The sequence below is a fragment of the Gymnodraco acuticeps genome, unplaced genomic scaffold (genome assembly GCF_902827175.1).
Source record: "Gymnodraco acuticeps unplaced genomic scaffold, fGymAcu1.1, whole genome shotgun sequence".
NCBI classification, from domain to species: Eukaryota; Metazoa; Chordata; class Actinopteri; order Perciformes; family Bathydraconidae; genus Gymnodraco; species Gymnodraco acuticeps.
In genome coordinates, this window is record NW_022990042.1 from 4,027,164 (window position 1) to 4,038,362 (window position 11,199).

General features: G+C 44.1%; 1 protein-coding gene across 1 annotated transcript; it reads left to right on the plus strand.

Annotated features, from left to right (window-relative positions):
* Positions 1-2,843: 2,843 nt before the first annotated feature.
* ipp (intracisternal A particle-promoted polypeptide) lies at positions 2,844-10,218 on the plus strand. The gene is made up of 10 exons (XM_034215174.1): positions 2,844-3,340; positions 3,734-4,146; positions 4,225-4,436; positions 5,236-5,455; positions 5,585-5,740; positions 6,497-6,664; positions 6,750-6,887; positions 7,616-7,738; positions 7,817-8,037; positions 9,726-10,218. The coding sequence occupies exons 2-10, from the start codon at positions 3,816-3,818 to the stop codon at positions 9,948-9,950; spliced, it is 1,794 nt and encodes a 597-aa protein (XP_034071065.1). The 5' UTR covers positions 2,844-3,340; positions 3,734-3,815; the 3' UTR covers positions 9,951-10,218.
* The last annotated feature ends 981 nt before the right edge of the window (positions 10,219-11,199 follow it).

An 11,199-nucleotide genomic window follows, 5' to 3' on the forward strand; every position in this document is an offset into this window, starting at 1 on the left:
CCGCTTTCCAGGATGACCCTCACACTATTGACTTTTTTCTCCCACTACATTGGAGATTCTGGGAGCAGGGAAATCGTACTGCTCCCATCCCCACAGTGAAGGGATATTATTATTGGTGAAAATAATCCTCATGCTCGTGACAAGCACAAACATTTAGAGAGACTACAAATAAAAAATTCATAATGTAACAGAACAACTCTAACCAAAAGAAGGCGGTGTCACTACTTTCACATTTATTTTAACACCTCACCTACTTACTAAAACCTGTTTTACAAGAGGCACCTGCCCGGGCAACAGCCTAAAGAACAAAAGGCAAAAGAAAAAGACACATGTTCATATTGGAAATTAAACACCTAAAGCAGTGTCAATTTGCTTAAAAGATTGATTTGATATAAAAAGCCAGAAGCCACAAACAACAAATGTCTCAGTTATTTATACCAATGTCCCATGGACATATTATCATCCTGGACTTGTAGAAAACATGTATGTTCCTCAATAGCATGTACCGTCCATTGATGAATAGTGGCTGTGCTCAAACTTCAATGAGAAACTAATGAGGCTCTTGAATTGCAAAACAGCTCTGATCACTTCACGACTGCTAAAAATACGTAATGTGATTAACACAACTCAGGCTTGTGTGGAAAGTGACAGTGCTTGTGCTACCATTGAGAAAAAACGAATCTGATTAAAAGATAAAGAAAACATCCTCCTTTGAAAATGTTAATATTTAAGTTTAAGACGTTTTGATCAACATTTCAATGGGATACATTTGGAAAATATCCCAATATAGCTTGGTTTAAAAAGGTTCAAGTTTATTCAGGGTAAGATCAATTGAAAGCTGAATATGACAGATCTTGGCAGTATATAAATGTATATTTTCTTTGTTTTACTTCATCATTAAACGCTATTTATTAATTTGCTTAAGGGTAGGCTGTCATGTCATCATAATTATTTCATGTTCTGAAAATCTCCATAGTCTCTCGGGGATGAAAAGGAACATTTCAAGACTAGATTTTCAGTTATTTGGATGCAAAGAAAGGGGGGGGACATTCCAATTAGTGTTTGCTTTTTATGAGGTTTTCACAGCTATGTTTGGGTTTGTTTGTCCCATTACGCAAGTAAGTCTGGAATCTTGCCCAAAGTACATTTGTACTTGCCCCGATAGTTGTTTATTTATGTGTGGAGTTTCACCCACATCCTCTTACACCACCTAAATAATAGTGTGTTTCCAGGATAAATCAATAGCTTGCCTACGCTTCAGCTTCGACTTTCTCTTTTTCCCACATTGGCATCTCTCAACTTTATTCTTTTTTAGAACTCACCAAATTGGGCAAATGAGTTTCTAGATTTATTAGCTCGACTTGGCTTTTCATTTGCCCCTGGGCAAGCGGGTAATTGTTGAGCCCTGCGTCAATTGAAGTTTGAAAGGGTGAGCTCTGCCTTATATTGGCTTAGAGTCTATTTAAGCTGTGTCCAATGAGCTTATTGTTTAGTTAAGATAATGGCAATGGAGGATCACCTCTAGCATAAAAGGAAAAGCTGGAAATGTAACTAAACAGGGCGACGGGAGTTGCCAGGTTGGCACATATCTGTCTGAGTTTTAATTTGCCAAAGTTGGTGCCACCACATATTTTCTAGTACAGCACTGGCTGTTAGATCCTGGGTGACACTTTGACATATCAGGAAATACAAGTCAAGTGACAGTTACAGGAATTTTGTCTGTAATTGTCACAGGTGTTTTTCACCTCAACTCAGAAAGGTCTGACAGGCCCAAGCAGTGCTAGATTTTGTTTAATAACAGGTTTCCAACATTATATTTAAATCCAATTTGATGTCAAGCTACTGATTAAAACAAACTGGACTACCCATTGCTGAGAGTATGTTAGCTAGCTCATAGAGGCCAAGTGTCCAGTGAATGAGGTTACAGTTTAAAGGTCCCATGTCATGGCCATTTCTACTGATCATAATTCTATTGTTGAGGTATACTAAAATAGATTTATAGCCCGAACACACACACACACCCGCAGCCTGGCTGGGAGTTTGTGTGTGTGCTCAGTGCTCACCATGGTGCTCACACACAAACTCACAGCCTCGCCGCGTCCCGCCGTCTCAGGGAGGAGAAATCGGCGGAGCTGCATCTGAGAAAAGATTGAGTGTGTGTGTGTGTTCGTGTGTGTGGTCTAGCATTACTATACTTGTGGGGACCTAAATTTGTTTACATAGTCACGTGTGGGGACTCGCCTCCCTTATGGGGACAAAATGGAGGTCCCCATGAGGGGAATCATTAATTTTAGGGTGAAGACTTGGTTAGGGTTAGGGTAAGGGTAAGGCATGTGTTGGTTATGGTTAAGGTTAGGATAAGTCTCCAGGAAATGCATGTAAGTCAATGTAATGTCCCCTGAAGTGATGTATACATGGTATGTGTGTGTGTGTGTGTGTGTGTGTGTGTGTGTGTGTGTGTGTGTGTGTGTGTGTGTGTGTGTGTGTGTGCGTGTGTGTGCGTGTGTGTGTGTGTGTGTGTGTGTGTGTGTGTGTGTGTGTGAGGAAGTCCGTGGATTGGTATATAAAGTTTTGGACCTAACGGCTCCGCAGACGTAACGTAACGGCTCCACGGATTGGTCCATTCGGACCAATGGGTCCATTTGAGTATGGGCACGTCACTGTACCCAGGAAGAAAACAATGGAAAAACAGAAATCTCCAACGAGGCGTTCTGGGGCAGCATAGACAGATATTTTCTGTGTTAGAGTTGTACTCGCTACAGGGTGTACTTTGAGGGTTTGTGACTTTGCAGACCGTTTACCTGCAGAAAAACCTTCATAACACACATACGGGTAATAACCGGAAAAGCATGACATGGGACAGTGTTGGCTGGCTGTATCTGAAAAAGTACTATTGTGCTGGGGGCTGGTATGCTATGAATAATGATAATGTACATGTACATGTACAGGTTTCTGTGGCTGTTGTCAAGGACTTCCATTTGTTTAGCTGCTTGTTCAAAGGCGACACTGCCATCTGGTGTTGTGTGTTACAACCAGCCTGGCGAAAGTTATTGAGTAAACAGGCCAAAATGAAGGAAGGAAGCACAACATAATTCAAACTTAGGCTAAATAACTCATACCTTCATGTTAAGCTCTGTCTCTTAGGACGGACATGCCGACAACAAGGGTCAGTGGCGACATAACAAAATTATTCAGGTAAAAAGCGTGTACCTCTATCGGGGATCGGCTAGTCATTATTGGACACATTCAACCGCCAGACCAGAGCAGTCGATCGTGGAGGATGTGTTGACAGTCTGCAGGGCGACGGAAGTTGCCTGCATCCTCATCAGTAAACTTATGGGTAAGTCACGGCTAAAAACAAGCTGAATTTCATATATTTTCCCCCCAATACAAGTGAATTTGCACTCTTATAGAAGGGGTTGTTTCGTGGTAAAGTTGTCTCATTTCAGTGGAGTATTAAACTGATGAATATGATGGTTGAATGGCTGTCTGTGTTGGCTAGCACGTCTGGCTAACGTCGTTTTTCGTTAAATGTTTAATAGCAAATAATAGCAACAGGAACGTACAGTAACTTCTCTATAAATGCACTAAGACTTTAGCAAGAGACAATCAAGGAAGTCCGTTGTAAACGTATATTCTTTATAATATGTCCGACTAAGCCTCATTGTTGTGTTGTTACACAACAGCAAAGTGTGGGTTTTGTTGTTAATGCATGAGCTTGTATGTCTTGCAGGTGTGTTTCATGCTGACACCCACTAGAGAGGAGGGTTTGGGAATACTGGCCTCCATGTTAGCACAGACCTGCCCCAGCTGCTATGTCCTCCACCTCCATGTCAGCATCCACTGGTTGTGGTGGTGCTGTCATGGCAACCCAGGCGTCGGAGCAGGCTCTGCTGGCCTCAGATCGCTACGCCAGACTCATCCTGGCCCAGATGAACAAGATGCGGCTCCGCACAGATTTCTGTGATGTGGGTCTGAAGGTGGGCAGCCGGGTCTTCATGGTCCACCGCCTGGTGCTCGCTGCTAGCAGCCCTTACTTCTCCGCTCTGTTCTCCGGGGGGATGAGGGAGGCGGATAAAAAGGAGGTGCAGATCCTCGGACTGGAGACTCAAGTGTTTGAGATTCTCCTGGACTTCATATACACAGGTCTGCATCTCCTCTGATACTCCCCACATCATCATGTTCCATCAGATCTGTTTTATATCATTTTTGCTTCCCTATCAGGCGTGATCAGTGTGACGGTGGAGAACGTCCAGGAGCTGATGGTGGCGGCGGACATGCTGCAGCTGAACGAGGTGGTGTCCATCTGCGGAGGGTTCCTCAAGGGCCACATGGACCCGTCCAACTGTGTGGGCATCTTTCAGTTCCTGGAGCAGATCGCCTGCATGGAGATGCTGGAGTTCACAGAGAACTACATTCAGGTTCACTTTCTGGAGGTAGGAGACAATATAATAATAAGAGGCACTGTTTCTGACAGGGATAATATTTGTATTTATTGATACCTGGGGTGCGACCAAGTCATTAATTTTGAAATTAAGTCTTAAGCCTTTGCAAGTCCCAGGCCATGCCTGAAAGCCCTTAACTAATGTTGAAGCCCTTATCAAATCTTAATGCCCCGCCAAGTCTTAAGTCATCAAATCTGTGACACGAATCTGACTCAAGTTAACACCTCTGATTGATGCAAAATCCATTCTTTATTCTACTTATCAGTTTGATTCTCTATCTATTTCCCTATTGATGTAGGTTACATTTTCTCACATGAAAGACAGTAGTCCTACACAGGTTTTTTTAGCGTCACCACAGCTGTTTTAGCATCTCTGAGTCTGGACACAGTGTTGAATTTCTGCCTTATAACATTTGTTAAAATACAGTACACCAATTTTACAGACATCACAAGTAGCACTTTTGCTTACTTTTTGAGTTTTTTCCCCTTTTGTCTTCCTCTCCGCAATGACTCCCATTTGTTTGAAGTTCAAGTTGCGTAGACACAGATTCTGACGTCATACCGCAGATATTTTGCAGCACAAAACTGTCAGAAAAACATGCTGGCATATGATTTAAGATAATGTAAAACCTCAGAGCGCTACAATTACAATGGATCGGACCATTTGGAACCAGTTCCCATCCCTAGTGTTTCTGTCAAAATCTTCTTTTTCTTGTAAAAAAATGTCTGACCATCAGCATTTAATCCGAATGGAAGCATTTCAACTCTGCCTATCATCTGCTTCCTTTTAGGTGTGTGTGACCGATGAGTTCAGGGGCCTGTCGAAGGATCAGCTGGTGAGGCTCCTAAGAAGTGAAGAGCTGAGGATCGAGGATGAGTACCAGGTGTTCACGGCAGCCATGGACTGGGTCCTCCAAGACATGGCAAAGAGGAAAAAACACGTAGTGGAGGTGTTGGAGCCGGTGCGCTTCCCTCTGCTCTCCCCACAGAGACTGTTCAAGTACATCGAGGGTGAGGGAACATAACATTTGGCATCCCAACGTTTATATCTTACACATGTATTGATGTAGCATTCACAATATTGCTGTAACGTTGATTAAGAGCTACATTGTTAACAACATCTTGAAATGCTTTTTAAAGGTATTACCGACTTCAGCCTGCGGGTGGCACTGCAGACTCTTCTTAAGGAATACACTGAAGTCACAAAGTCTCCCAAAGAGAATAAGATGTACAGCCAGCTCCAACCAGCCAAGATGAGACCCAGAAGAAAAGCCAGAAAATACCTCTATGCTATAGGTGCTGTTTCACATGACCTTTGTCAACATTCAAAATTCACCTGATTGATTTCCTCTAAATAAGAAACACCAGAAAAAGTTACTCTGAAGTAACACTGTGCATTTTACATTTGTTAAAGTGGCCCTGATGCTTTTCAAGGCTTGCCTTTCCTGTAGTGTGTTATATTGGTTTTTGTGCATGTAATTTGTCTGCAAAGGCTACAATCTCTGTGTTCCCTCCAGAGGGAGTTTTCTCTCAGATAGACACGTAACAATCAACAAACCCTAACGGTACGTCCACACGGCAGCCTCGCGTGCTTCAACGGAGACGCTTCCTGTTCACTTTGAATGGGGTGACGTCAGGCTTTGCCGAACTGCATTGTGGTTCCGTCGCGTCGCTTGGCCTCCGTTGCTCGCTTCAAAAGTTGAGAAAAGTTCAACTTTTCAAGCTTCGACGGAAGCGTCAGCCAATCAAATCATATGCCAGTACAAGCTCTAGCCAATCAAACCGCGTGCCTGTGTGTCCGGGGCGGGAGATTAATGTGATTGGTTGTTGGTCGCACGCCAGACACGCCCACCGGCAAGATGGTGGACGTACCGTAAAAGAGTATCTCTGTTGTCTCCATCAAACTAATAAGTACAACTAAATATAACAACGTTAGTCTACACCTTCTTTCTGCACTCTCCCCTTGCTGTAACAATGTAAATGTCCCCACTTTTGGAGGGATAAAGGACTTTTGATTCTGAAATGCCACATTATCTCTATATTTCTTCCCAGGGGGCTACACTCGGCTGCAGGGCGGCCGCTGGAGTGACAGCCGCGCGTTGAGTTGTGTGGAGCGCTTCGACACCTTCAACCAGTACTGGACCACGGTGTCGTCCCTGCATCAGGCCCGCAGCGGGCTGGGGGTCGCCGTGTTGGAGGGCATGATCTACGTGGTGGGAGGTGAGAGAGCTGTCGGGTTTCAAACCCAGGAATGAAATAACCTCAACAGTCTTCAGTCTGTAAGAAATAATCTGTGTTTCCCCAGGGGAGAAAGACTCGATGATCTTTGACTGCACTGAGAGGTACGACCCGGTGACTAAGCAGTGGGCCGCCGTGGCGTCTTTGAACTTCCCGCGCTGTGGGGTCGGCGTCTGCCCCTGCCACGGAGCTCTGTATGCACTTGGTAAATGCCACAGTAGCACCATGTTTGTCAAACACACAATGTCACAAAATCTATTAGTCGTGTAGCTGTTCTTGGTAAAATAAAATGTATTGACAAAACTCTAGGTAGGGCCTGATAAGTGCTGTTAAGAAAAAAGGAGGACTCTTAAAGGTTTTTTGTTATGCTTTTGAGGGTTTTCCCCTTCCTGTAGTGTGTTATATAGTTTGTGTGCATGTAAATGGTCTGCAAAGGCTAAAATCCAAAAGTTCTCTCCGGAGGGAGTTTCCCCCCCTGCCTGAAACGCCTCCGTTAGACTCCGTTATTTACTTCCGTAACATAATGACATCACTATGTTACACTCGCGCTTCTGTATGTGATAGGTTAAAGTGCAGGACATCAGACAGAGGGTGAATAGAGGTGCTGCAGCATAGACAGTATGAGGAAAATAAAGACCTTTTTGTATATTAAAGCATGTCAACTTTAAGCCTTACACTGAAATAATTAAGAAAAAAGTTAATAATTTGGAGGTAAAAATACAAAAACCTTTTTTTAAGGGCAATAAAATACATGCAATGACACAGCTGGATTGAGCAATAGAATAACATAACATGAGTGCATAACATGGGACAATGAAAAGCTGTAAAAATTCAACCAAATAATTTAGTCCAATGATAATAAATAGATAACAAGTGCAATTTGGGAAACATCATAAAAAAGCACAAGCTGAAGATTTTCCTGTTCTCCTGCAGGTGGTTGGATTGGCTCGGAGATCGGGAAGACGATGGAGCGATACGACCCGGAGGAGAACCGGTGGGAGGTGATCGGAAGCATGGCCGTCCCTCGGTACTACTTCGGCTGCTGTGAGCTACAAGGTGTGTTCATAGCCTTTTTCTTTGTTATTTAAAGTGTGAACAATGACACTGCAGTGAATTTTTTACTTTTCCTTCCAGGCTTTATTTACGTGATTGGAGGCATCAGTGACGAGGGAATGGAGCTGCGTTCAGCCGAGGTGTATGATCCCATCTCTCGCCGATGGAGCGCTCTCCCCGTCATGGTCACGCGTCGGGCCTACGTGGGCGTCGCCTGCCTCAATAACTGCATTTACGCCGTGGGTGGCTGGAACGAGGCGCTGGGGGCACTGGACACGGTGGAGAAGTACTGTCCAGAAGAGGTGAAGTGGGATCAATTAATGTTCAGTAATACCTTTAAAAACTATTCAAAATCACAAATCTTTCTTAAAAGTTATTTTAGACGTTTTCAAATGAATGCTCTACTGTTGTGTTAATATTCAAGAGGGAATATATATTTATTATTTGCTCAGTGTGAAAACAAAACCACAATCGAAATAAAAGTTTTCTCAGGGTTACCCCGAGCATAACCATTAAGCTCCATGATGACTATTATACTACACTACCAGCTTGTTAAAGGTCCCATGTCTTGGCCATTTCTACTGACCATAATTCCATTGTTGAGGTCTACTAAAATAGATTTATATTGTGCAATTTTCCAAACACACATTGGTTTCTCATACAGCATCTCTGCATAATAATAATAATAATAATAATAATAATAATGGGTTCCATTTATAAAGCACTTCATATTTGATTTCAAATCCCGAAGTGCTACAAGTAGTGAGCATGAACAGTATAAATAAACATTACACAACACGGTAGAATTAATAAAAAGCAATACAAAAATAAATAAAAAGGTCTAGGCAAAGGCTCGTTTGAAGAGATGGGTTTTTAGGCCTTTTTTAAAAGCCTCCACGGTCTGTGGTGCTCTCATTTGGTCGGGGAGAGCATTCCACAGACTGGGAGCAGCCGAGCAGAAGGCCCGGTCTCCCATAGTACGGAGCTTAGTCCTGGGGGGTTTGAGGAAGTTAGAGTTGCTGGAGCGGGTGGTCCGCAAGGAGGTATGGGGGGTGAGGAGTTCCTTGAGGTAGGGAGGGGCAGTTCCATGGACACACTGGTGGGTGAGGACGGAGACCTTGAATTCGATCCTCAGTTCCACGGGTAGCCAGTGTACGCATAGTATGTGTATTCACTCTCTGTCCTAAACGGCTTGTTGGAGCTTCTGCCCCCCCCCTCCCTGTGAGCCCAGTGGCCTTCTGCGAGACACAGCGAAACCCAGCCCGAACACACACACACACCCGCAGCCTGGCTGGGAGTTTGTGTGTGTGCTCACACACAGCCGCACCGCGTCCCACCGTCTCAGGGAGGAGAAATCGGTGGAGCTGCAGCTGAGAAAAGATTGAGTGTGTGTGTGTAACGTAACGGCTCCGCGGACGGAATGACTCCGCGGACGGAACAGAACGGCTCCGCGAATTGGTCCATTTGGAGCAATTGGTCCATGGGGTCATCGTTACGTCACTTGGTTCCCAGAAGAAAAAAATGAAAAAGAAAATGTCCAACGAGGCGTTCTGGGGCAGCATAGACAGGTCTTTTCTGTGTTAGAGTTTTACTCCCTACAGGGTGTACTTTGAGGGGTTTTGACCAGTTTACATGCATACAAACCTTCATAACACACAAGGGGACGGGTAATAACCGGAAAAGCATGACATGGGACCTTTTTAAGATTTATGTATAATATTTTGCTAGCTTGGAGTCCATTTTGCTTAATTTTGCTGCGATAAGGAAGTGCAGACTCAACCAGACATCAATGTAAAATACAATGTTTATATGTGGTTGAAGTTTCTCTGGTTCTTTAAAAAAAATTACCAGCAATCTGATTATTCTTTTGAATGTAACTGTAAGGCAATACAGTTAACTTTTTTTGTATCCTGATTATGTAATCCCATTATATGTAATCCATTACTCCCCAATCCTGTTTATATCTGTGTGCCAACATTTGTTCTTACAGGAGAAATGGATGGAGGTGGCGTCGATGTCCACTGCTCGTGCCGGCGTTTCAGTGTCAGCGGTCAACGGGATGCTGTACGCCGTCGGGGGCAGGGCGGCCAGCAGAGACTTCTCCGCCCCGGTGACGGTGGACTCGGTGGAAATCTACGACCCTCACCTGGATACCTGGATGGAAGTGGGCAACATGATCACCAGCCGCTGTGACGGAGGGCTGGCTGTGCTTTGAGAAGCTAAACATTTTCAAACTGTGAACAGCCATGTCTCCTACAAACAGCATAAACTGAAGAAAAGCGGCACCTTAAAGGTCACATGTCATGCTTTTCTGGTTATTACCCGTCCCCTTGTGTGTTATGAAGGTTTTTATGCATGTAAACGGTGTGCAGAGTCAAAACCCTCAAAGTACACCCTGTAGCGAGTAAAACTCTAAAACAGAAAATACCTCCCCAAAACGCCTCGTTGGAGATACGTCACTGTCCATTTGATTCTTCCGGGTACATCATGATGTCATGTCGTCCCCGGAACGAAATGGACCAATCCGTGGAGCCGTTACGTTACGTCCGCGGAGCCGTTACGTTAAGCCCCCGCTGATTGGTCCAAATTGACCAATCCACGGACTTCCTCACACACTCAGTGCAGGCAGCTCTGCTGATCTCTCCTCCCTGGCTGCAGGCTGATAACAGACAGTTGGGATCGTGGCGAAATTCTCTCTGCAGACCCATTCTCTCTGCAGACCCATTCTCACAGCGTTTATCAACCTTTTTCTTACTCAATATCAAGCCACACTTATTGTTTTTACTTCGGCTGTGACTTTGTGTGCGCTCAGGGTGAGTTTGGCTGTGTATCGCTGAGAGATGCTCTATGCGAAACCAATGTGAGTTTGGAAAATTGCACAGTATAAATCTATTCTAGTAGACCTCACAAATGGAATTATGATCAGTGGAAATGGCCATGACATGGAACCTTTAAGGAACACAAAAGTGTGTTTCTGCCTCGAATAGGCTTTACGTTACAACGTCCTAAAACGTTTCCATTGGGAGAAACGTGCTGTCGTTTCAAAAACAGTGCAAATAAAAAATAACACAAATGTGCCAAAAAACACATGCAAATCAAAAAAACATCTTCACCAACTTGACATGCCCAGCGTTTACTAAAAGCGCTGCGTAAACAGATCGCTGCAAATACAAAGCACTGAAAATAAAAAAAATCGCTGCAAGAATCTCAAAACACATGAAACGGACTATCTCTGCAAGAGTTCAAGTTGGCCAACTTCATATTCCTTTTCCGTTGTGTTTGGAGCTTCTTGCAGCGTTTCGTCTACATAGCGCTTTTAGTAAATGCTGCGCATGTGTTTCACGTTGGTGGAGATGTTTCTTCATTTGCATGTGTTTTGGCTGTTGTAGCGTGTTTGCACCTATGAGCCACCGTAGGTCACACGTTTCTTTTCACATTCATCAGGCATATGACAGCGGATTTCA